Source organism: Acanthochromis polyacanthus, chromosome 18, assembly GCF_021347895.1.
Source record: "Acanthochromis polyacanthus isolate Apoly-LR-REF ecotype Palm Island chromosome 18, KAUST_Apoly_ChrSc, whole genome shotgun sequence".
NCBI classification, from domain to species: domain Eukaryota; kingdom Metazoa; phylum Chordata; class Actinopteri; family Pomacentridae; genus Acanthochromis; species Acanthochromis polyacanthus.
This window is the reverse complement of record NC_067130.1, coordinates 3,127,773-3,152,348: the sequence shown is the minus strand read 5'-3', so window position 1 is coordinate 3,152,348 and position 24,576 is coordinate 3,127,773. Positions and strand designations below refer to the sequence as shown.

Genomic DNA, 24,576 nt, shown 5'->3' with positions numbered 1-24,576 from the left:
TTGCGTCAGACCTCAGCGTCCTGCTATAAAAGCAGCAGCCTGCTGCAGCAGCAAGCAGTCGATGCTTAAACCTGAGCCCTCCGCACACCTCCACACAAATACAAAGAGGAGAGGGAGAGCCATCTGTCCTCCCAGCACTCAGCCATGAGTAGCATCGGATATGACCCCTACTACTCCACCTCGTCATACAGGCGCTGGTATGTTGAAGCTCCCCCCCGGGTGGTGACCAGAGGGAGGACCCACTCTGCCTACTCTTCCCATGCAGCCCCGATGTCCTCCTCCCGGCTGCAGTACTCCTCTCCTGGCCGGGTGCTGTACTCCTCTTCATCACCAGCCTCTTCCCTGGAGCTGGAACTCAGCCAAGCGGCCCAGATCAGCTCTGAATTTCGAGCCGTACGCACACAAGAGCGCAGCCAGCTGCAGGATCTCAATGACCGCTTTGCCGGCTTCATTGAGAGAGTGCGTGAGTTGGAGCAGCAGAATCGTGCTTTGGAGGCAGAACTCCTGCTCCTGAGGCAAAAGCACACTGAGCCGTCCCGTCTGAGAGCACTGTATGAGCAAGAGGCCCGGTCCCTGAGAGCAGCTGTGGATGAAGCCAGGGCAGAACAGCAGGCTATCCTGGGCCAGAGGGAGCGGCTGGAGCAGACCCTGAGTGCTCTGCAGGGTCGATATGAAGAGGAAGTGTTGGGTCGTGAAGAAGCTGAGGGCAGGCTGATGGAGGCCCGTCGTGAGGCCGACCAGGCTGCCTTAGCAAAGGCTGAGCTGGAGAAAAGTGTTGAAACTCTGCTAGAGGAGCTGGCCTTCCTCAAGAGGATTCACGAAAGCGAAGTGGCTGAACTTCAGGCCCAGGTCCATCTGGGTGTCCAGGTAGCCGTGGAATCTGAGGCTGCCACTCCAGACCTCTCTGGAGCTCTCAGGGATATCCGGTCCCAGTATGAGAGGCTGGCAGCCAGGAACATGCAGGCGGCTGAGGAGTGGTTCAGAGGGAAGGTGGGCTCCCTGACTGAAACTGTGGCCCAGCACAGCGACGCCGTGAGAAGCTCCAAGGACGAAGCGGGAGAGTATAGACGCCAGCTACAAGCCCGCCTACTGGAGATCGATGCCTGCAGAGGCCTCAATGAATCCCTGGAGAAACAGCTGCATGAGATGGAGGAGAAGCAGAGCGCTGAAATTGCTGCTATGCAGGTCAGTAAAGAAGCTGTGGCACCCTGTAGTTTATTACGTGTTGTAATCAATTAGATCCTTTGATGTATTGATCTGTAAATCTATCACTTGAAGTTTTTATTATATCATGTTTCATTCTGTACGCCGTTGTGACTTTGACTTGTACTTAGGACACCATTGGAGAGTTGGAGAATGAGCTGAGGGGCACCAAACAGGAAATGGCACGCTACCTGAAAGAGTATCAGGACCTTCTGAATGTCAAGATGGCGCTGGACATCGAGATCGCTGCATACAGGTGAGGGTGACAAATCACACTGGGGAACAGCCAAACACAAAAAAAGAACACAAACTTATATTTCTTTTAATTTCAGTCAAACCTACAAGGCTATCCTTAACCCTAGCCCTGTGTAAATTTTAAAAGTGGTACATAAACACTTAATTGGAGATAAAAAAATCTAACATACAGTCATTTTAAGTTTTTCCAGAGTCATATAAGCCATTTATATGTTATATTTTTAACATTTAAGTCGTGAAGCAAATTCAAAAACATCAACTTTCTTTCCAATGTTTGTTTCTACCTCCAAAATGTATGGTTTAAATTATGCTGGCAAATCTTAGGGACACAAATTCAAGTTGACTTCATCTGGAAACCATTTTGGCATAAATCTCTGGTTACAGCTTATTTAGAATCACTTTCTGCATACTGTCTCAAACACTGTAGTGCTTATAAACACACTACCAGTCATAAAATTGGACACACTTTTGATGGCCACTAATTGACAAATTTAAAACCTATGCTTTAAAAAAAGAAAAGAAAAGCAGCTCCCAGTTACTGTAGCACTCATCAGTTGTGTTTCCATCAACCCATACAGGAAGCTGTTGGAAGGGGAGGAGTCTCGCTTCAGCGTCGGGATGGCTGGAGGCGTCTCCTCTCTGTACGGCCACAGTTTGTCGGCTCCCTCCTACGCCCGACCCGTCCTCTCCAGCCTCAGCTCCGGCACCACCTACCTGATGACGTCTCGCCTGCTCAGCTCCAGCGTCAGCACCACCGAGGGAATCATCTCTGCCAGCCACGCCCAGCAAGCAGAGGCCAGCCCACCCGGGGAAGAGGAGGAGGAGGAGGAAGAGGCAGAGAAGGAGGTAGAGGAGGAGGAGGAGGCAGAGAAGGAAGAAGAGGGAGGTGAAGAGGCAGCAGAAGAGGAGAAAAAGGAGGAAGAAGAGGAGGGAGAGGAGAAGGAGGAGGAAGAGGGAGGAGAGGAGGAGGGAGAGAAGGAAGAGGAAGCTAAGGAAGCAGAGGAGGAGACGAAGGAGGGAGAAGAGGGTTGGTGAACCTTTTAATCATGTTAATTACTCAAAAAACATTTGCATAAATAATAATGCTAAAACTTTTATCTGTTGATGCAGGTGGTGATGAGGAGGAGCAAAAAGAAGAGGTAGCAGAGGCTGCCGAAGATGAAGGCGAGAAAGAAGGTGAAGGAGAAGAGAGTGAAGCAAAAGAAGAAGAGAGCGAAGCCAAAGATGAGGAGAGTGATGCCAAAGAAGAGGAGAGTGACGCCAAAGAAGAAGCACAAGAGGAGGAAAAAACAGAAGGAGCAGATGACAAAGATGAGGCGTCGAAAGAAGAAGATAAAGACGAGAAGGAAGAGCCTAAAAAGAGCGACGAGAAAGAAGACAAAGCTGATGCCAAGAAAGAAGACAAAGTAGCCGAAGAGAAAGATGTCAAAGCCGCTCCCAAAAAAGAGGACAAAGCCGACGCAAAAAAGGAGAAAGAGGAAGAAAAGGCAGCCAAACCTGAACCTGCAGAAGAAAAGAGCACAAAGGGTCAAAAGTAAGCCGGTTAGCCTCCGCAAAGTTTGGTCAAGACTGTCCACAGCTCGATAACCAGTAGAGGCATCAGCGCTGTTCTCTCAAATCTGCTTGTTAACATGGTGCTCAATAAAACAGTCCAATAGCCATTTACAGCAACAAATCAAGGTTAACTGCTTGCCAATATCCAGAGTAATCCATAAAGGTTTGGCTGCACACTTCCTGATGAGTGTTAAATGTCTAAATGCTGAATGCTCTTGTGCGTGTGTGACTTTCTGGTGGTTAAATAAATGATTGTCAAAGCCATGCGTGTCATTGATTCTGAGTCCTGACTTAAACTGAACCAGTAGAGGAGCAGCACTGACTTAGATCGTAGCCTTCAGTGGAGCTTGGGAGTCTTGGGACACCTGCTGCTCTACATTCGCCCTCAGCAGTAGTTTTTTAAGGGAGGACAGCATGTCAGATTCACTTACTCTACTCGATCCGACAAGCAGTGACTGTACTGTCACAACACCTCTTCTCAGACCATTTACACCCTGCTGTGTTACATCGGTCACCATAGGCATGGATTTCAGGGGGGCACAGGGGATATATCTACCCTAATATTTACAACACGTGCATTTTTCACCCCACATTAAAGGAGAGGACTTCCATTTTAAGAAACTGACATAATACGAGTAGACACAACAACACATCAGACAAGGATGATGTCTTCTTCATTCACTACAACAAACACAGATATGTGTAATATGATTTGAAAGTGCAGGGGTTTATAAATGAATTAAAATGACACGGAGACATTAAATCATTCTTGTATATGTGTAGATTAAACAATGGCATAAAGGTAATCTGCAGAAGAATAAATATGTGAAAACAATGCAGAATGCTAGAGAGTCTACTTGCATTGTATACCATTATATTTAGAATTGTCATAGATAGATAAATAGATAGATCCTTTCATAATCTTTTGGAGGAAATTACAGTGCCACAGCAGTTTCCTAACAGTCATAACGCCACACACTTCCATACAAATAAGTTCAAAAGAACAATGACTAACTACTAAACCATGCAGTGCCTGATTTTAGTGTTTTCCTTCACACTGATAAAGACATCTCCAGCATAAAATGATGCATGAAAGACTCAAATTGGTGCATAAAAATCCACATGCTCAAAATATCCTGGAGCAGCAACCCCATAAAGATATTTGGAACATTTAAAATGAGGCCATGCATCTTTCACGGCAATAAATAACATAATGTTACCCTTACAAAGCACTAAAATGGCGGGATAATGCTACCATACTGAGCATAACATACTCAATAGTTGCTCTGCTGGCATTATTAGGGTCCGAGCACCGAGGGTGCGAAGGACAGGCGGTGCAAGGGCACCGACTGTCCAAGGCACCAGCGGTGCCTAGGACCCTATTGAAACCCTAGGGTTTATTTTATTTTTTTTTTTTTTCTCCCGTAAAGTAAATTGGCTTTTTGGCGGCCTTATCATACTCCAAAACGTGTGAAATTTGGCTTATAGAGCACATCAGGATGCACAAAACAGCCTCTTGGAGCCATGTCCTAAACCCAACAGGAAGTCGGCCATCTTGGATTAATTGTGAGATTTTTGATGATTTTTCTCATTTTTGAGAGTTAATACCTCCAAGGGGATAATTCCAGGAGACCTGAAATTTTGTCAGTCCACACAGCAGGACTTGGTGATGAAAAGTTATCAAAAGTTTAACCAGAATCCAAATGGCGTGGCCATGGCGACCATTAGAGTTTTGATGCTTCGCCATGAAACATCAACTGCTGTATAACTCTCCTCTGCATGCTCCAATCTGCCTCAAACTTTCCATGTGTGATCACAATTCAATCCTGATCACATCTACAGGCCAACAGACACTCTCAGTTGCAGCGCCACCTGTTGGATGGACAGTAAATGCTGTATAACTGGCCTCTACATGGTCAAATCAGCCTGAAACTTTTCATGACTGATCAGAGTCCAGCCCTCATCACATCCACTGTTTGAAATACACTCTGAGTTACAGCGCCACCTGGTGGTGGATGGGCAGGAAATGCTGTATAACAAGTCTGAACATGCTCCAATCTGGCTGAAATTTTACTTGTGATTACACTCTGGTCCAGATGTGATTCAGAGGCCGGCACACACTCTCAGTCACAGTGCCACCTGGTGGACGTGCATGGATTCGCCGACCAGCGTGGATGCGAGGACCCGTCCATCGCTGCTTGCAGCTTTAATTTATTTTACACTGTTGAACTTTGCAGCTTTGGTGCTAGCTAATGTTATGACAACTAGCTAACGTTAGGACAGCTAGCTAACATTAGGAGCATAAAACATAACTTGCTGACCACTGAGGCCGCTGTTTCCTTTAAAAGGCCAAAGATAAAGGATTGAGCTGCTAGAACTTGTCGGAGTAGGGAGACAGCGGTGCTTCATACCAAAAAGTGTGCAGCTTCACTGGGAGACTGCTTTTGTACTATGCTAGTAGCGACTAATGTTGCTGCTAGTAGCGACCAATGTAGCTGCTAGTAGCAGCTAATGTAGCTGCTAGCCAGAAGCAGAGGACCGGACTGTCGAGGTCTCACAGGTAGGCTCTTTTTTTCCCAGCTGAACCTCCATTGTTTAATTTTAAGTACCACATTTTGTATCCCCAATCGTTAATCAAACTCAACAATATTCAACTTTTTTAGCATTACAGTACTGTGGTTATACTTAGCAGCAAATCAAATCAAATCAACTTTATTTATATGGCACTTTTCATACAGTACAGTAACACAAAGTGCCTCACAGAGAATTAAAAACAAGAACAACACAATATAAAACACTATGAAAAACCCGAAACCTCCCACCCCCCACAAATATACACACAGATACACAATCACATATACATTCACACACATACGTAGACATACGAACAGACATACATACCCACACACACAAACATACCAACATACACACACACCCACACCCCGCAAACAGCAGCCAGTGTGGCTAAAAGTAGCATTACAGGTTTGGAGGTTCAATACTTGATACTATTTAAATTGGGTGATTTTGGTGACAAAACATAATTGGCTTGTTTTTCTGGGCTAAGTAAGTTAACAGCTGCAGCAGAGAAAATATTGACTGGAGGAAAGGTGTGTTTAACTGTAATGGACTGAAGCTTTAATTTGTCAGTGAAAGAATAGATTTTTCTTGTTACAAAAGGCACATAGTCACTGTGAGAGTAAAGCGAACAGTCAGCAGCACTCTGAGCTTACAGCTGTGCTTAATTTCCACCATTGAAAAAGGACTGAAAGTCAAACCAATGATTTGTTGAATATCAGGGGGAAAAAACAACTCTCAGTTATTGTTCAAGATTTAATATGTCTAAAGGAAAAAATTAGATTTCCAGTTAATGGCACGCAGTGATACAAATTAACCTTTGCATACCTTTACTGACAAATACGATGATGATAATGATTCAAAATGACTCGTAACACAGTTGTTTTGTTTGTTTGTTTTTGTTTTTTCTTTTGCACTTCCATCAACTTGGAGACTGCCAGTAATGTTCTGTTAAATGTAAAGTAAAATGTACAGTCTTCCATGATGCACCTTATCCTGTCACACCTGACATCCCCCAGAAGCTAGAGACAGGTACGCAGCATTTACAGCGTTGATTATGGAGTAGTGAGAGTGCCAAACTACAAAAACAAATCTGTAACAGTGGAAATATACAGACAAATAAATAAAATAAATAAAAAATATTGTCGCAATGTAAAGAAATGTTTTTCAAAAAATATATACATAAAAGAAAAGGCTAATAAAAATAGAAATATAAAGACAAATAAATAAAATAATTTTTAAAAAATGTCATTACAGTATACTAATTATCATTTTTTATTATTTTATTTATTTGTCTTTATATTTCTATTTTATTAGCCTTTTCATTTATGGATTAATTTTTTGATTAATATTGCTTTATATTGCCACATTATGTATTTTTTGTGTTATTTATAAGCATATTTCTTTTTTTTTATCATTTTATTTATTTGTCTTTATTTTTCTACTTTTATCAGCCTTTTCTTTTATGGATTTAGTTTTTGATTAATACTCCTTTATATTGCCACATTATTTATTTTTGTTTTATTAATTCATCTTTATATTTCCACTTTTCTTATTCTTTTATGTATTTTTTTTTTTAATTTGGCACTTTCACTACTCCATTGTTGTTGGTGGATTTTTCTTAAAATGATTTCCCTCTCTTGACACTCTTGCAGTATCTCTGCTTCTTTGCCTCCAGCTTGTGAGTGACATCTTCCATCACTCACTGGATTTATGCTGCTGTTGACAAGAAACTAAAGCAAAACACACATTTAAAGTGTCTTATCTTAGCGGGGAATAGAATTTACTTTTACAGATTTGTCAACAGATAAGCAGAGCAATAAATCCTACTCCTCCTCTCTGCACACTCAGTCAGATGTTATCACATTTTAAATTAAATATCCACTAAAATGTCATGAAAGTCTCAATGGGTTTTATTGCATTAGAGGAAATCAAAGTGCAAGATCTAAATGAGATTCATTTTTTTAAATAAAATTAGTTAAACTGTTGCAATATACATTGTGAAAGATCAATACATGTTTTATTTCTGAAAAATATATCCTAAATATCATTTTAGATCTCTCATTGATTAAGATTAATGGAGGTTATCAATAATTTGTTGTGTTAGAGTTTTAATTTACTATGTAAATCCTAATTAAATTGGACAAGACATCATTTATTTAAGCCAGTAATTTGACAATCAGTATTGATACTTATTGGTCATTTTCAGGTCATCAAACTATGTATAATTAATATGAAACTAACTACTTTAATGTACTTGATTAATAATTAATTTGTAAAGCAAAGCATATCTTCATATAATGAAAATAAAACAAGAGACAATTTCTTTAACTTCATTATGACATTTATTGAGCAAATGCTGCTGGGAAATGATGAGTAAAGTCATGGGATTGCAAACAGTAGCACCTCATTTATTTTTGTATTTAAATTCAAGTCCATCCTATGCATACAAGAATGCATGTATCTACGCATTTACAGTTATATTTCTTTTTTTTCATTTGCACTCAGGTAAACATAACAGACACTGATAAAAAGCATGTTTAAGGCTAGGAGTTTCTTCAGGTTTGTTAAGCTTCAGTTACTGGATGTATATGGCCGTGTGTTTATCATACCGCTGCCCGTCTCTTTCTTCACTGTATGTTGTGTATTTATTGTTAGTTTCTTTTTGGCTCAGTTGGTATCTTCACATGTCAGGTAAGGCTTCTTCAGTAGAGTATGTGTCTGCGCAGAGGACCCTCCCACCTGCCTGTCCCCCCTTAAACTCAAAAATCCTCAACGTTAATAAGATTTCTTTCACTCTCCCACCCGCTTTACATGTATTCTTTTTACATATTCACGCTTTTTACTGTGTATTTCTACCAAACATACAGATAAGAGAGGAACGTCCTCCCCTCCCCTGAGCTAGCATGCAGAGATCCCCTCCCTCCCTCACCCATGAGCTCACCCATGAACTGCAGAAATAAAGAAAAAGAGGATAAAATGTCTCAGTCGCTTGCTCCTGACCGCATCTGCAGCGAAGCCCCGTTTAAAGCTTTCACTCAACATGCATTTTTGAAAGTTGTAGCATTTAAGTTTTTGCCTTCTCTCTATGATTTGTTTCGTATGTTTGAGAGTGGTTATCTTTATTACATCGCTCTAGCTGTATGATTTTCTTTGTTATGTTAGTTCTGGATTGATTGCTTGTCGTGTTCTGCTCTCCTTCTTCCCCCTCCACTTCCTCCTTGACCTCCTCTTGCGGCAGGAGTCAGCTCATTCACCCTCCGTCACCTGCTTGATGGACTGGGTGGACTGCTTCTCCATCTTCTTGGTGGAGACCAGCTTCTCCTGCACCACCTCGTCCACCTCCTTCACTGTTTCTGTCACAGTGACGGACTTGGTGACGTGCTTGGACCCATCCTCTCCGGTGGTGATCGTCTCCACTGTCTTGGTTATCACCACCTTCTGGCTGCCGTCTTCTTTGACCGGGCTCTCGTCGACGCCGTTGGCGATCACGTCGTCATCTTTCCCCTCGTCTTTCTTCCCTTTCTCTTCTGGGCTGCTCTTGTCGATGTCGCCGTTCATGGCCACATCCTTCTTTTCTACCTTCTTCTCTTCTGTCGTGTCGCTCTTTTTCTCCGATTTTTCTTCAGCGGCCTTCGGTGGCTCGCTCTTTGGGGATTCAGCTTTTGGGGATTCAGCTTTTGGGGAGCTGGGTTTGGGGGATGCAGCTTTTGGTGAACCTTCTTTGGGGGTTTCAGACTTAGGAGAAGCAGGTTTGGGGGATTCAGATTTAGGAGAAGCAGGTTTTGGGGATTCAGATTTAGGGGACTCAGGTTTAGGTGATTCTGACTTGGGGGATCCAGGCTTTGGGGATTCAGACTTTGGAGACTCAGATTTAGTCGCCTCTGTTTTGGCGGCCTCTTCTTTGCTAGCCTCAGGCTTCGCAGCTTCTGTTTTCGGAGCTTCTGACTGAGCTACAGCTTTTTCTGATTTGTCATCCGCTTTCTCATCTTTTGCCTTCTTCTCATCTTCCTTCTTGCCTTTGTCTGCATCCTCTTTCTCCTCTTTCTCATCTCCGCTTTTGGATGCTTTGTCACTGCCTGCGTCCTCCTCCTGATCGCCTCCCTCCTCTTCGGCAGCAGCTTCCTCCTCTCCTCCGCTGCCCTCCTTGTCTCCGGCCTTCTCTTTGTCAGGAGAGGCTTTAGACTCCGGAGCTTTGGAGCACAGCACCGTCTCCTCTACCTCCTCCTCTCCTCCTTCCTCTCCTTCTTCATCACCTCCCTCTGCATCACCTCCTTTATCTCCCTCATCCTCGCCCTCTCCTTCTCCCTCACCTTCCTCCTCCTTCTCTCCCTCCTCGCCACCTTCTCCCTCACCCTCCTCGCCCTCGTCACCCTTTTCATCCTCCCCCTCTTCCTCCTCCTTAGCGGGTGCACTTGAGCTAACTTTGGCTTCAGTGGCGGCTACAGCTTCCTCCTCCTCTCCACCCTCCTCACCTTCTCCTTCTTCTCCCTCACCCTCTGCCTCATCTCCCTCTCCCTCTCCAGCCTCCTCCTCCCCCTCCTCTGCCTCCTCTTCCTCCTCTCCCCCCTCTCCCGGCGTGGCAGACAGCTCCTGCGCGATCTCCGCCAGGTCCTCGTCTAATTCTCCCTTGTCGTCCTCCACCCTCGTCTCCTCGATGATCTCCTCCACAAACTTGTGCTGCACCTTGAGCTTGGAGGCCTCTGATTTAGGCTTGGAGATTTTGGTGGAGGTGACCACCTGGCGGTAAGGGAAAGTGCTAAAGTGGGTCTCCTCACCCTCGAGGAGTTTCCTGATGGGAACAATAAAAGCATATTTCCGTGTTTAAACCCACTTTTTTTGACATGGAGATGAAATCCTTTAAAGATCACGTGACTATTTTTACCTGTATGCAGCGATCTCGATGTCCAAGGCCATCTTGACATTGAGCAGGTCCTGGTACTCGCGCAGGTGACGAGCCATCTCCCATTTGGTGCTCTTGAGCTCATTATCCAGCTGGTGAATCGTCTCCTGAGGAAACACACAGCAAACACAATATATGGTTGATTAAGTGCAATAGAAATATATGCAGGACGAAGCTATTTTCTCTTCAGACTCAGCTGTAGTCTCTCCATGGATTACAGAAAGTCTTGGCAACAAATGTGAAGTCATTTTTTCCAATCAGCCACTGCAGTAAAACCTAAGCCCTTTTTCCTTTCTCTGGTACATTTTGTAAACTCTGTAGACTTTGTGCACGGAGGCTGTTGCTTTAATATATTCTGACGCAATACAGTATTCTAGAGGTGTTGAATGCCTCAGTTTCAAGGGCAGCCTCCACACATTTTCAATACACCCCCACCCTCACCCCAAAATCTCAGTGGTGTGATGCAAGGACAGAGCCAATGAAGGCATCGACCCATGCCTCTGACTCAGCAAGAGGGAGAGAGAGAGAGAAAAGAGACAAAGAGAGGGAGGGAGGGAGAGACTCTACTGCAGCTTTATCCCTTTAACCATTTCCTAACGCTTGGAAATCTCTAAAGCTTGTAAAGAAAGTCAGCGCTGAAAGTAAAGCGCAGTGGTGTGACCATAAAAGTCTTTACGTAGCTGAAAATTCTAACAAAATCCCGTTTATATAACGTTTAATAACGTTTTATTCTCATTAGGGAAGTTTACTGTAGGAGTCCCCCAAATAAATGCTGCGTCACTGAGACATTAAGCAGATGAATGTAACCTGGTCCTGATCGTTGATCCAGCAACACAAACCCCAATGAACAAGTTTTTTTTTAAAATCACAACATATAAGCATCCTATGTGTTATTTAGAAGTCAATTCAAATGATTTTCTTTCTTTCCAACTCTTTCTACCCGCCCGTGTCGCTGCTGCTTCCTACCTGCAGGCTGGCCAGGTCGCTGTTGTGGCGGTCCTCGATGTCATTCAGCTGCCGCTCCAGCGAGTCTCTTGTCCCGCGGACGGACTCCAGCTCCACCGTCTTGGACTGCAGCTGGCGGCGGTAGTCGGCGATCTCATCACGGGCGGACTTTATGGCGTCCTTGTTCTGTTCTGCAGCCTCAGTGAGCTTGGCGTAGCGGCACATGAACCAGTTCTCCACCTGCTGCAGGTTCTGGTTGGAGTGGCCCTCCAGCTCGCAGCGGATCTCCCGCAGAGCCTCAGTGATGTCCGCCTTCTGGAGGTCTTTCCTCTCCACCGTCACCTGAGACGCCTGGATCTGGGCTATGAGGTCGCTCACCTCTTCTTCGTGGTTGTTACGGATGAAGGCGATCTCATCCTGCAGCGACTGAACTTTCTTCTCCAACTCAGACTTCACCAACTCCGAGTCGCTCGTGTCCTTCTTCAGGACTCGGATTATGGCCTCCGTCTCCTCTCGGATGCGAGCCTCTTCGTCGAAGCGGTCCCTGAGCCGCTGGATGTCCTCCTCGATGTGGTCGGTGTCGAGCTGAATTTGCGCCTTGTCATGGTGGATCTGCTCCAGCATGGAGCGCAGCTCCTGCAGCTCCTGGTCGTAGAGGTCGTCCAGCTGGGTGCGTGAGACCTGTTTCTGCCGCAGTGCCTGGATCTCCGCCTCGATCTGGTTGTTCTGCTGCTCCAGGTAGTGCACCTTGTCAATGTAAACAGCAAACCGGTCATTGAGCCCTTGAAGTTGCTCTTTTTCGTTAGATCGCTTGTAGTCTCCGTTCAGGATGGAGGTTTGACTATAATCAACGCTGTCGGCGGAGCTGAGCACCGTAGAGCCGTAAGCTCGGGACACCGGCATGTTCACGCTCCTCTTGTAGGACGTGGTCATGGTGGAACCGGGACTTGCCCGGGACCAGGACTGGGAGCGAAAGCCGCTGGAGGGGGTGCCGCTGGAGCGGCTGTAGCCGTAGCTGGTCGTTCTAGTATCCATAACTCTCCTGAAGGGACTCCCTATCGTGTCCACCGGGTAGCTCATCCGGTCAGACTACCGTAGGGGATGTTGGCAGGAATGAAGGGGGGACGGTGCAGGAGGTGGAGGCGTGTGGCGAGTGTGTATGTGGGTGTATGTGTGTTATGTGTGTGTGTGCAGGTGAGGGGTGTATGGCTCTCACAGCAACTGAGACCTCCTCTGTCTGCTCCTTATATATGTGGGGCTTTGTCGCTAACAAGGCAAGTGCAAGCAGTTTTGTTTGGTCCGCTGATGGACAGGAGGGGAGGGCGCTTCTCCCTCCGGCTGGCTGCTAATGGTCCCGGGACCCGCTCAGTCTGGACCACGTGGGGTGGAGCGGCGACGTGGGTGTCCGATTTAAAGTAAACATACAACATAGATACATATAGACTCTTAGCTTTTGTAATTAGTCGTTTCATTTCGCTTGTTTTCTTTATCAAGTTTGAAAAAAATAAAAAGCATTCCACCAGTGCGTTAGAGTAATGCTGATGTCATTTCAGCACCACGGACAGCGACCGCTGGTTGCTTTTCTGAATACAAAACTATCACTCCATGGCAGCTTTTCGTCTCCACTGAATATTTCTGATGCAAAGTCAAAGAAATGTGAAGACTGTCATGCTTGTCTTGTTATTCCAGCCTGTTAAATCAAGTGGAATTTACCCAGACTGATCCACAGCTAGTTTGTGTTTTTATATTGTCTCCACTTAACCAGTATAATAATAGTTGATGTCAGCAAGTGGCATCATGTTAGAATAATAATAGCAGCATTTATTAGTTCATACATAGTATATATATTTTTTGGTTCAGACACCTTCAAAGTGACATAATTAGAGTAACAGCACGGATTCCAGCAGGTTATTCATTGACAATTGTGGAACAGGAATTCAGAAGACAATTTTGAGTATTTAGTTTGAATTACAGGTGATTTACTGAACATTAAAATTTAAAATTGAATGTGTGCCTTTTTTTAGCTCTCAGATCCATTAAGCAATTTAATAGAACTATTTTTCTAAACAGAATATTAATGAAATATGAGGCACAGATTATGAAAAGCTAAAATGTGTAGGAAATTTGCCTTCTCACTGCACATTGTGTTAAAATAATTGCATGTTTAGAACTGAACTAGTCATTAATTGTAGATAATATCAGTGACAGAGAAAATTTGATAAATGTCAGAATTTAACCTCTTTCAAACATCTAGCTTGTACTCTCAAAACAGAATTGTTAACAAAATAATCTGCACTTTTTGCATATTCTGGCTAGTTTTACTGTCGTGTTCATTTTTCACATGCTAACAGTGTCTCCACGGCTGCACTGCGAGATCTCCTCTAAAGTAAAACCACATGGGATTTTTGGGTTATTCATGCATTTATTGAGACGTTTCCCCCACGCAGTGCCCCGGCCACATCACAGGGCGATTGATTTCCTATCAGTCTTGATGCTTCACTCAAATATCAGATGACTGGGTCGATACGAAACGATTACCAATTGTCGGGGGTAGTGCAGCAAAAAGAGCCGTATCAGTGTTTTATTCTCTTTTTTTAATCCATTACTTAATGTAATAAATTTGATCAAAGTCATCCACACATCCCTCTTCACTGCAAATCATGCAAAGTGTGTTTATACAGCATCTGATCAGGACACAACCCCGTACATTTACTGCATTTCTGGTGATTATTCCCACCACTCGAGTGGCTGTTTTTGTACCCTGAACTAAATTTCCCACAAACAACAATTATCACCTATCTACATTTTCTCATCTCCCCTCATTGGCTTTCCATTGCGAGCTTTAGTCAGGCAGAGCTAATGCATCAAGCGTGGCCAATTTTAGATTGCTCCGGAGACAGAAAGGCAGACAGAGAGCGAAATAGAGATAGAGCTAGACAGAGAGGGAGGGAGAGATGGTCACAGTGACTTTCCCGTCCCGTTTGTGCATGTCTGCTTATTTTAGACACAAATACGTATCGAAAATGGTTACAGTTCATGAACCACACTCTTCATCTTCCTCGCGTGCTGACGTTACCGTGTCCTTGAACATTGTCCCGTGACTTTTGAATTGTTCAGACCCTGCTACCGGCTGCAGGACGTCAGCCGCACATATTTCACCCAGAACCTGGAGGTGCTTTCGGACGCCCTACGAGGGTGGCGGTGTTTGTGATTTACGTGGCAGAGTGAGGGTGTGTGCAGAAAACAGGGGAGTCATTCAACATCAGTTCTGGGCTCCAGCGCACTGCAGAAGGGTTGGAGTGTTTTCAAATGGCACTGCAGCAGAAACAGGCTCGAACAGGCAGACGAGCCCATCCCAGTCAGCCCCAGCCTGTCCCAGCATCACACCTGCAGAAACCCGTCCACAATGTCAGTGTGTGTGAAGAGGCCATCCCCCATGAATAGGGTCAAGGCATGGGCATCTTTAGGAAGCAGAGTGCAGTGTTTTTACACAGTACAAGCTGCAATGTCAGTGTAACCTTTAATCCAGGTGGTATGTGGTTGAGAGGAAAAAGCATGATGCGGTCCAAAAGCATCCTTTGATAATCAGCTTACTGACATGACAGCCATGATTTCAGATAGTCTGAAAACTTTTTTTGTTGTATTTTTTGCCTTGAAAGTAGAAGAATTCATAGACATTAAGACCACACTGCGATCTGGCAATAAAATACCCTTTGTGCCTACTTGTAAACTGTAAAATGCAGAAGATGCAGATTGCTAAAGCTCCTGAAAAATTCCTCAAAAAAAAGGACAACATAACATTGTTATCCAGTTAGTAGCTACAGACATAAACAGCAAAGTAAAGCTTCCTAACTTTAGCTAAATAATGGCCAAAGTGATCATACTGTAAGTAACAACTAAAGCCACCATAGTATTCAGACAAAATGAAGCTGGGCACAGCAAAACTATTTGCCATGTAGCAGCAAGAGAAAGATTGTTTTATTTTAATTATAAAGTGAGAGTATTGGATTTAAGATTTAAATTAGTTTGCTGACTTCACGAATCTCGCCTTAACATTAAAGACCTCAAGTTTTTTAATCTTGTTAATATGTCTATAAGGTATTATTTTTTAAATATTATGAGGGAAGTAAGCTGTCAACGCCTTAGCAGTTTTTAACCTTGAAACTGCAGAGTACTGATGACCGTCTGGAAAACATGGATTCAGACGTCCAGGTTTTATACAGAACTAATCTAAAGAAGGAATACAATCAGTGGTTGGAGAGAGAGGCAGGGACTTGATAGATCTGAACATTCTGGAGGAAGGAATAGCATAGAGTTACATATAAACCATTTCTTTAAAACACAGAGATGACTTTTTATTGGTTAAATCAATGAGTGCAGTGGAACACAGTGGTGGAGTTTATGTTTATGATCCAATCTAAGGAACACATCAGAGGGAAATAATGTCGTTTTTTCAACATTTATAGTCACTACTATTTGTGCAGATTAGTCTTTAGCATGCTGAACAAATATTTTCACAGGCATTAAACTACCAGACCGTGTGTAAAACATCAAAACACTGCTTGTACATTAGTGTAGGGATCTACTCTGAATAGTGCATGTAAAGGAACTGAATTCTTCTGATCTGTCATGCAATTACCGTGGCTGCCAGTCGCACTTCTGTCCCTAATATATTCATGAGGAGAAGCAGAATGTCATGAGTCAGTGGAGAGGAAGAATGACACTGAGATAGAGACAGAAACAATCACAGGGACCTTAATTAAGATTTATGCTGATGATTCCTAGCTCATCGCCGCAGCTGGACCTCATGAGGGCACAACTTGTGTATATGTACGTGAGTCTGTGAGTGGATGAATGACGATGAATGATCTCAGTGTTTGTGATTCCATCGCATCCAGCGTGATTGTTACACAATGAGGCTACATGTACGACGTTTTAGCTGACATGACAGCAGTTGTTTTCAGTTTAAATTACGTAAACAAATGTGTTTTTTCATAAGGCAGATGATGGATGATGTGGTCAGGGTTCTGTTAAAACATTCACCAAACTGTGAGAACTAAGTATCTGCAAAGGGCATCGACATGCTGAAAAGTTGTTACCGAATATTTGTGTCTATGCAGATGCTAGTGCTGTCAAGATGTTGGATTTCGACTTTACGATAATACTTTCCTGAAAAAATATTATAATGCTATTGTTGTGAGATCTTTAATAAAAATGAAAACAAGGCTTTTGTTGTGTCTCAGTCCACCTGCTAAGGGCCAGTAATGATCTTTGTCAGACATGTAGTCAAAAATCACATCTAGATCAAAAGCTGGAGTCTTCAAAAAGTTCTCAAGAAAGAGTCTTCGAGCAGTCTTCAGAAGGCGGGTTTCCATTACCCTTAGATATGCGCAAAATGTAAATAGCGCAATAAAAAACTGGTAATGGAAACACCTGGATTTCGAAAAAGGACTAAAATATCGCTAAAAAGTTTTTACGCTCTCATGAGGTGGTTTTTCAGACGTTTCGATATTGAAAAATATCGCAAAAGCGCAATGGAAACACTTTTTCCGCAAATATATGTCACCAGACATGACGTACCTGGTCACATGACCAGTTCTCTTGGAGTAAACATGGCGCGGTACGTGTGGACAGAAGAGGAGACCGAGACTTTTCTTGCCATTATTCTTGAGAAAAACATCACTGCCATACTAGACAGCAAACAGCAGAGGAATGCAGAGTGGTATAAGGAGATAGAAGCGGAAATGAGGGTTTTGGTTTTGGTTTTGGGCGTCCATCTTCCTGCAGTGAAATTTCGCAGGATGATATTTTACGAGAGTTACGATGTTTCTGCCCAGAACAACCTTCAATGGAAACACGTTCAAAGCGCAAATATACTTTGTCGAAATTTTAGAAATATCGCTTTTATTTTGGGAAAAACTGTAATGGAAGCCCAACTAGAGTCTGATGTGAATAATGTTTATTCAGTACAAAGTCTGTAAGAACAAACATGAGCAAAATCTACAGATTTTAACTGACTACACAAAGCGTTACATCGACTTTATACTCATGCAAACTTCTTCTAAACACACAGCCACAAACCATCGTCTTAAGACCTAATCAGGGTGTATATGATCGTATCAAAAGTTGAACCACCTCCTCTTTTTTCTTTCTGCTAGGTTGACATTATTTCTGCTTAGCTCAGCGTGACCTAGGGTTCAACTCTTGAGTGCAGATGAAAAGAGGGCGTGAACTTCTGGTCTTCTTATATGTGCTCCATGGGTTTCTGCTGGGTTGCCGTTTTCCACAGAATTATTTAGTTTACTCGTAACTTCAGTTGACAAGTTAGGTCTTCCTGTCTTATTGTTCGCTCTTAAATTTGATTCACACCTTCTATTTGTCTGATTATATCATTGTTGGTTGTGTTTAGCTCTTCCCTGTCTTCTGCTCCAATATGATTTTGCATTGCAGTGGCGTAAACACACTGTGGTTGTAGCTAGATAGCTTTGTCTTCTGATTTTATTTTTTCTGTTTTATGGTGGGTTGAAACCAAACATTAAGATGCAATACTACCATCTACTATATTGTCGTGTCTACCAGATTGTTACGAGCACCGGATAATTTACAATATGATCATATCTGTATTATTTAGCTTCTTTAAAGTCCCTCTCCAGTCATTGATTAAGAACGTATCTGGATGTGTTTTGCATGAACATAATCATTTCCTGTCCTAAAATGGCTTAAAACTATGCTGCTAATTTGCAGTAAATAAAAAAATGCTTTGGAATGCATGGGTTAAATATTATTGGGATTGCGACACCCATAGCTAAGGTATTCTTTAATTAAGTACAGCTGTCTGTCTAAAAAGGAATCTTTTCACATTTTATACCCTTTCCTAGTAGTAACTGTTTGTGACGGCACTCATAGAGACATGGAGGACAGACTTGGGCGACTGCAGGAGGCCACACAGAATGACTCGACACATCCACAGCTATAAATACTTCTACTTTTTACTCCTGTTTGCTTGTTTACTTCTGTTATTTACTCTTCCTCTACTTCTACATCCTCATTTATGTTTCTATCACGTCCTGCTCTTTCCATCTGTTCCCAGCTCCCCACTTTTCTCCCCCCTGCCTCCCTGCCGCCCTCTCAGCGTCTTCCCCTCTATCACTGTCTGGCTTTCAGACTCCCAGTCCCCCATAACAATTGTCTTCATTTCATTCACCGTGATAACGTTATTGCTTTTTATTCCTCTACGACATAAGCATCCATCTGCTACATCTGGCAGCAGTTATCCTGCAGCATTCATCACGCAGATGCCCTTCACAGTGGACACTCTGTAAACATGTCAAGGTCATAACTAGTTTTTCATGCGTCATTACACCTGAGACAATGTGTGCTTGATGTTCTGTAAGAATATATCACAGAGAAATACCATAATGCTGATATAAAATGTGTTCATGCTAAAAGTGCAGTACGTAATTGTAATGGTTTATAGTGATGTACTTTCACTGCGCCTTTGTGAAGACATGGACAGTCAGTCGTGGATTTACATTACTGCATGTTCAGCTGCCACTGGAGGTTTGCTGTATATTGATTACCATTTCTTTCCCAGAGGTTCTTCAAAGCTTTGCTGACGCACATAATGGCAGAGAAAATCTAAGTGTGGGTTGTCTCTTGGGATGAGAGGGCATAATTTGTAAGGCATGGCCCTGAACCTGCAGGGATGTAAAGCTAGAGTGCAGGACCTTTACGTATCCAAGCATTTACCAAACAAGGTTGCATAATGCTGGTTAAGTCAGCATGCAGCACGGTGTGTTTTATACAGACAATGAATGTTTGGTGGGGAGTTGCCGGATCTTGTGGACACGTATCTGAAGTCAACTGGGCTCCAACCTCCCCAACGACACTAACCAGGATTTAGCGGTGTATAGATGATGAATCGATGGTTATTTCTGTCAGATGATTCTCTACATTTGGCAGTATTTCAGAGTTTCAGTGTAGTTTCTGTGACAGCAATTGTAGCGATGCGTTTTACGTTAACTAGCCAGACGTGAAAAAGGAAGCATCCAACGGCTACGACACTTTGGCGAAAAAATGTAGGAAGCATCCATGAAAAGTTTCTGATGCTCCAAATAAACAGTAAGCTGAATGTAGTAATGACTGCAATCTAAAAAAGAAAACAATCTTGAGGGAGAGGCATCCATCATACAATCTACAGTCTTTGTGTAACTCCTCTCAATGCCAGAAGGGGGAGACAAAAGTTTCCTGCTACAGATTTAGGTTCCTATTATATGTATTTTACCAGTGAGATCATTTTAATCAAGACCTTTAACGAGTCAAACGTCACTGAGCTGTTGATGGTGAGTTGTTAGAATCTAGTGCTGTGCAGATAAACATCTTTAAAATGCCAAAGATACCAAATATGGCTCTGAAGTGGGGAAAATAGTTCTCTAGGCTTTTAGAGTAATTTAATTTGATGGAGCAGTGCCAATGTATAAATCCCAGAGTCGCGGGGATCACCCAGTAAAAACATCATTTAACTGTGGCTGGTGTTATCTAAAAATTCAATAAGAATACAATAAAAGCCCTCAATGCTTTTCCATCTTCTCTGCCGCGTCAGTGGCACTCAAGATCATTCATAAAGATGTAAACTGTTGAAAGGGGGACGCAAACACATAAATGTAAATAAATTGGGTGCTTTAGTTTTCAGCAAGCATTACTCAAACAAAATTTTGTTTTATTGATAAATGTCAGTGAGTCTTTATGGCAGCTGAATAGTGTATTTTAGAGATAATATTAAAGGGTGGTTACAGAGCAGTGTTGATATTTGTTGATTATACACTAAAACTGTCAACATTTACTTGAATATTGTTTCTACTCCACTACATTGCGAGGGAAATATTGGACTCACAGTTACTGAAGTTACATATTTTGTGATTTTAAACACCAAACTTTAAATCAGTATCTTAAAAAAATGAAGATTTGTTTGTGACATTAAGTTTACACAGCATATAAAGTAGTTAAAAGTATCTCCACTTAAACTACTGCATTTGTAATATGTGCTTCATAATATTAATAGTGCTTCGTTTTGATGCTTAATGCCAGGGTTGTCCGATATTGGCTTTTTTTTTTTTTTTTTGCTAATAACCAATATGCCGATATTGTCCAACTCTCAGTTTCTGATTCTGATATCAACCGATACTGATATCTGTGGGATATTTGACTAATTTTCGGTAACATCACATACCTCCTGTATGGAATTAACACATCATGTCTGATTTTATTGTGCTGCCTCATTGGATGCATTCTCAAATGCAACAAGGCTTTCCCAATGTAAACATTGTCTGTGCAAATAAAGAAAACTACTTCAACTTAAGTTATGGGAAAAAATGCCATATTTATGCCTTCTTAAAATAAAAAATGATCTCAAACAACACTCTCCCTCTCTCTATGAGTCTGTAAATGTCAGTGAAATCCAGGCATTATTTTACCAGTTTTCATGATAAGTAAAAAAAACGATACTGATATTGACCGATATTACATTTTTATGCCAATATTGGGCCGAAAATATCGGTTGGCCGATATCATCAGACATCATTACTTACTAATTGCGTTTCGCTCGTACTTAATCTGAAGTAGAAAATCAGCGTTGTCTATGTGGCCAAATTGTTCATGCAAACAAACACTTTAATTGTACTTTAAACACGTTTTTCTTTTTGATTTCTTTCCTAGAAACTGCACCGGTTCACATTTGAGGAAAAGAAAAACAAGGCCTAAGTCGCCGTCTAACTCTGCACAACAAAAGAAACTCTTCATGACACACTGAGTCATTGCCGATTTGTAGAACAACCCTGTGTTCTAATGGATCTTCAGACTGCAGTATTCTGCAAAGGTCAAAGCTGCATCGGCTCCTGAGATGGATGGGAGAGAGGTGTAAGGCCAAGAGGATCAGATGGTGAGGTAAGCAGGGTGTGACAGGTTGTAGATAGCTGTATGGGGTGATGCTAGTGGGAGGTCTGGAGGCGGTGATGTCATGTATAGTGGCAGGGCGAAAAAAGGAGCATCATCCGTGGGGGTTGGTGGAGGTGGTGGGGGTGCGTATGAGAAGAGAAAGGGAGGGGTTACTCTAGGATCTGCAGTTTATCTGCAATGCATCAGTAGCTCCCTCTCTCTCTCTCTCTCTCTGTCTCCGTCTTCCCCTCACTTTCTCTCAGTGTGTGTCGATGCAACATCATTTCTCATAGGTGATCCTCTGTGGACAGCCAAATAAAACTGTTCCACATTCTCCTCACACAGGGAAAAGGGCTGGCAAAAACCCAAGAAGTAGTTATGTCACTTCACACACACACACATATCGATTGCAACTGAAACACACACAGAGACCCACAAAGGCAATCAGATTGAACCTGTGTGGAGCTCAGCAGTAATTAACGAGGAAAATGCTTCAGGAGGTAACAGTTATTAATCAGTATGTACACAAATCAATAATGGAAACAACCTTGAATTCAAGACCTCGATTGTCAAGTCGTGAGTTGTATTTATCAGTCGGTACTTCTTCAGCAGGGGAAGCATCAAACTTTCAACAAAATGTCAACATTACTTTCAATCTCCTGCCTACTAATGAAGTTATGTAACAAAATATATGACAAACAAAGTGGGGAGTGGGGTGTAAATCTGTCAGCATGCTGAGTAAATGTAAAACCATTTTGAAGCAAACACACACACACACACACTTTATATTCCACTAAACGTGTTTCCTTATGTCGCAGCGCTGGAGGGAAATACCAATTTTGTGTTCCTTAACCAGAGATTTATGTTGTTGTTTGCATTGCACGCAGCATTTGGTGCTACAGATTAATGATGTGGAGTCTAGAGTGGTAATCAGAATGTTTATTCTTACTATGTATGATGACGATATTTGCTGTTACCTCCAGTTAGACTGCCATCAGTTGCACTGAGAGCTTTGCACTTTGTGTTCCAGTACTGTGGTCATACAACAGAGACCTTGATAAAAATGACCGTGACCTTCAGCTCAGGTAATGGTCTGTTTAAGCTGTAGCAGCCGTAGGACTCCCTTTATTATCCCCCGCCTCCACGAAGTGGAAAAGGGGGATATAGGTTTGGCCTCCGTCCGTCCGTGCGTCCGTCCGTCCGAGATGAAGGGGACAGCTTTTCTCGGAAACTATTACAGCTAGGATTACAAAATTCAGTGTGTAGCTTCACACCATGGACACCTTGATCAAGTTCAAAAATAAGACCCGTGCAATAATATTTAACAGAGTTATGGCCCTTGATCACTATTTTGGATATAGACTCATAGACATCACATGTGGTGGTGATATTGATGACCATGCCGTCTTGTTTTTCATGATTTAAATGCTTCTTAATGCTTGTTTGACATTATTTCTTCAGGGTTTAAGTATTCTCAATAATTTAAAGTTTATTTTAGTTTTTAGTAGGGTTATCGGCCCGATATTGGCATAAAAATGTAATATCGGTCAATATAGTTATAGTTTTTTTTTTGCCTATTATGAAAACTGATAAAATAATGCCTGGATTTTGACGACATTTGCCGACTCATAGAGGGAGAGAGAGTGTGAACTGTTGTTTAAGACAATTAAAAATAAATAAATATGGCAGAAATATGGCATTTTTTCCATAACTTAAGTTGAAGTAGTTTTCTTATTTTGCACAGACAATGTTTGCATTTGAAAGCCCTGTTGCATTTGAGAAAGCATCCAACGGGGCATCACAATAAAATCAGCCGTGATGTGTTAATTCCATACAGGAGATATGTGATGTTACCTAAAATTAGTTGAATAGCCCACAGATATCGGTATCGGTTGATATTGGGATCTTAAATTGAGAGCTGGACAATATCGGTATATCTGTCATCGGCAAGAACGCCAATATGGGCCATCCCTAGTTTTTAGGTTTAGGATCAGGGTGGCCAGTGGTCTGCAGTTATTCTCATATTTTACTCAGTTAACTACAAGTTTTACAGTCCTGCTAACCCTTATAAAGCAATAGATGTTTGCATTTTCTTCTTTCCAAGCAGTGAAAGTAGTCTAGGACATGAGAAGTTACTTTATATTTTTTGATTACGGACTGTTGCTCGGTTCCCATAATTGCCAAGGGGATCGGAAGCCAATGTAAAAGATGGAAATGGGAATTAGACTCGCTCCCATTTTGTGTTTAGGAGTGAAAACCAGGTTGTGCAGGGTCATCAGAAGGTGGTGATGTAGGCTGAGTTACATATGGCTGGAATAAAGAGAGTAGAAGAAGAAGTCTAGGTCGCAAACTGGAAACAAAACAAGCTGTCCAACCGCCATATCGCCTTGAAGAAGCAAAATCTGCTAGCTTGGCCATCCACAGAAAAACGGAGTTAAATCTTCAGGAATTGTGTTCAGTTAGTTGTAATTAGTATTTAATGTCAGCTGGTGTTTCATGCTGATTGGACATGTAAATGAATGTATTTGGAAAGGCTGCTCCCATCGCCATGAAGCTTCTTCAAACATGTCAAAAGCCACATCAAGCAAAAATCTGGTAGCAAATTTGCAGAAGTTTATTCAAAATGCTGGAATAAAATGCATTATAGAGACAGTGCTAATGAAATCCACACCGTCAGCTGTTGACAAGCTGCTGGGGTCTGCAGACTGCATCCATACTAACTACAGGAAAATGTACTTAGTATGGATCCCACTGCGCTATGTGATCAATAATAGAGCTTTCTTACTGAAAAGCTGTTTGACTGAAGAAAACAATGCTTTTTCCCTACATTAATGAAAAATACAGTTTAAGTATTGAGCATGCGACTTGCAGCGATGCATATTTTTACCGGTCTGCTCTATGGAAGTGAAATTGCAGAGACTTTACAGTTAGTTGCAACAGCTTTAATAAACAGTTTGTTGCAGTTTTTTGGTCAGAGTTTCAGATTTATCGTCCCATCATGAAAGACTAGACTACAGCCAGAGCCATAAAGAACCGCCTTAAGCAACAAGAGGAACAAAGCGTCCAGCAAACGATGGCGTCGCCCCCACAGAGCTCTGATCAGAGTTCTTCTCATTACAAGAAGAAACAGAACCAAGTCAGACGACCTAAAGCCACTGAAGAAAGAAATTTCTCCAAGATTTTCCAAACAACTTATTTGTCAAGTACCT

At 42.4% G+C, this 24,576-nt stretch overlaps 3 protein-coding genes across 3 annotated transcripts in view; 2 read left to right on the top strand and 1 right to left on the bottom strand.

Annotated features, from left to right (window-relative positions):
* Positions 1–38: 38 nt before the first annotated feature.
* On the top strand, positions 39–3,276 carry nefla (neurofilament light chain a). Its single transcript, XM_022204857.2, has 4 exons — positions 39–1,185; positions 1,335–1,459; positions 2,037–2,485; positions 2,569–3,276. The coding sequence occupies exons 1-4, from the start codon at positions 145–147 to the stop codon at positions 2,994–2,996; spliced, it is 2,043 nt and encodes a 680-aa protein (XP_022060549.2). The 5' UTR covers positions 39–144; the 3' UTR covers positions 2,997–3,276.
* A 4,705-nt stretch (positions 3,277–7,981) lies between these two features.
* Positions 7,982–12,703, bottom strand: nefma (neurofilament medium chain a). The gene is made up of 3 exons (XM_022204856.2): positions 11,456–12,703; positions 10,472–10,596; positions 7,982–10,378 (listed from the first exon to the last, which is right to left on the bottom strand). The coding sequence occupies exons 1-3, from the start codon at positions 12,512–12,514 to the stop codon at positions 8,836–8,838; spliced, it is 2,727 nt and encodes a 908-aa protein (XP_022060548.1). The 5' UTR covers positions 12,515–12,703; the 3' UTR covers positions 7,982–8,835.
* Positions 12,704–21,177: 8,474 nt separating this feature from the next.
* LOC110957178 (ankyrin-1-like) overlaps positions 21,178–24,576 on the top strand; it is a 145,209-nt gene continuing 141,810 nt past the window's right edge. Inside the window, 1 exon segment of the mRNA XM_051938101.1 lies at positions 21,178–21,376. The gene's annotated coding sequence lies outside the window, so the exon portion shown is untranslated.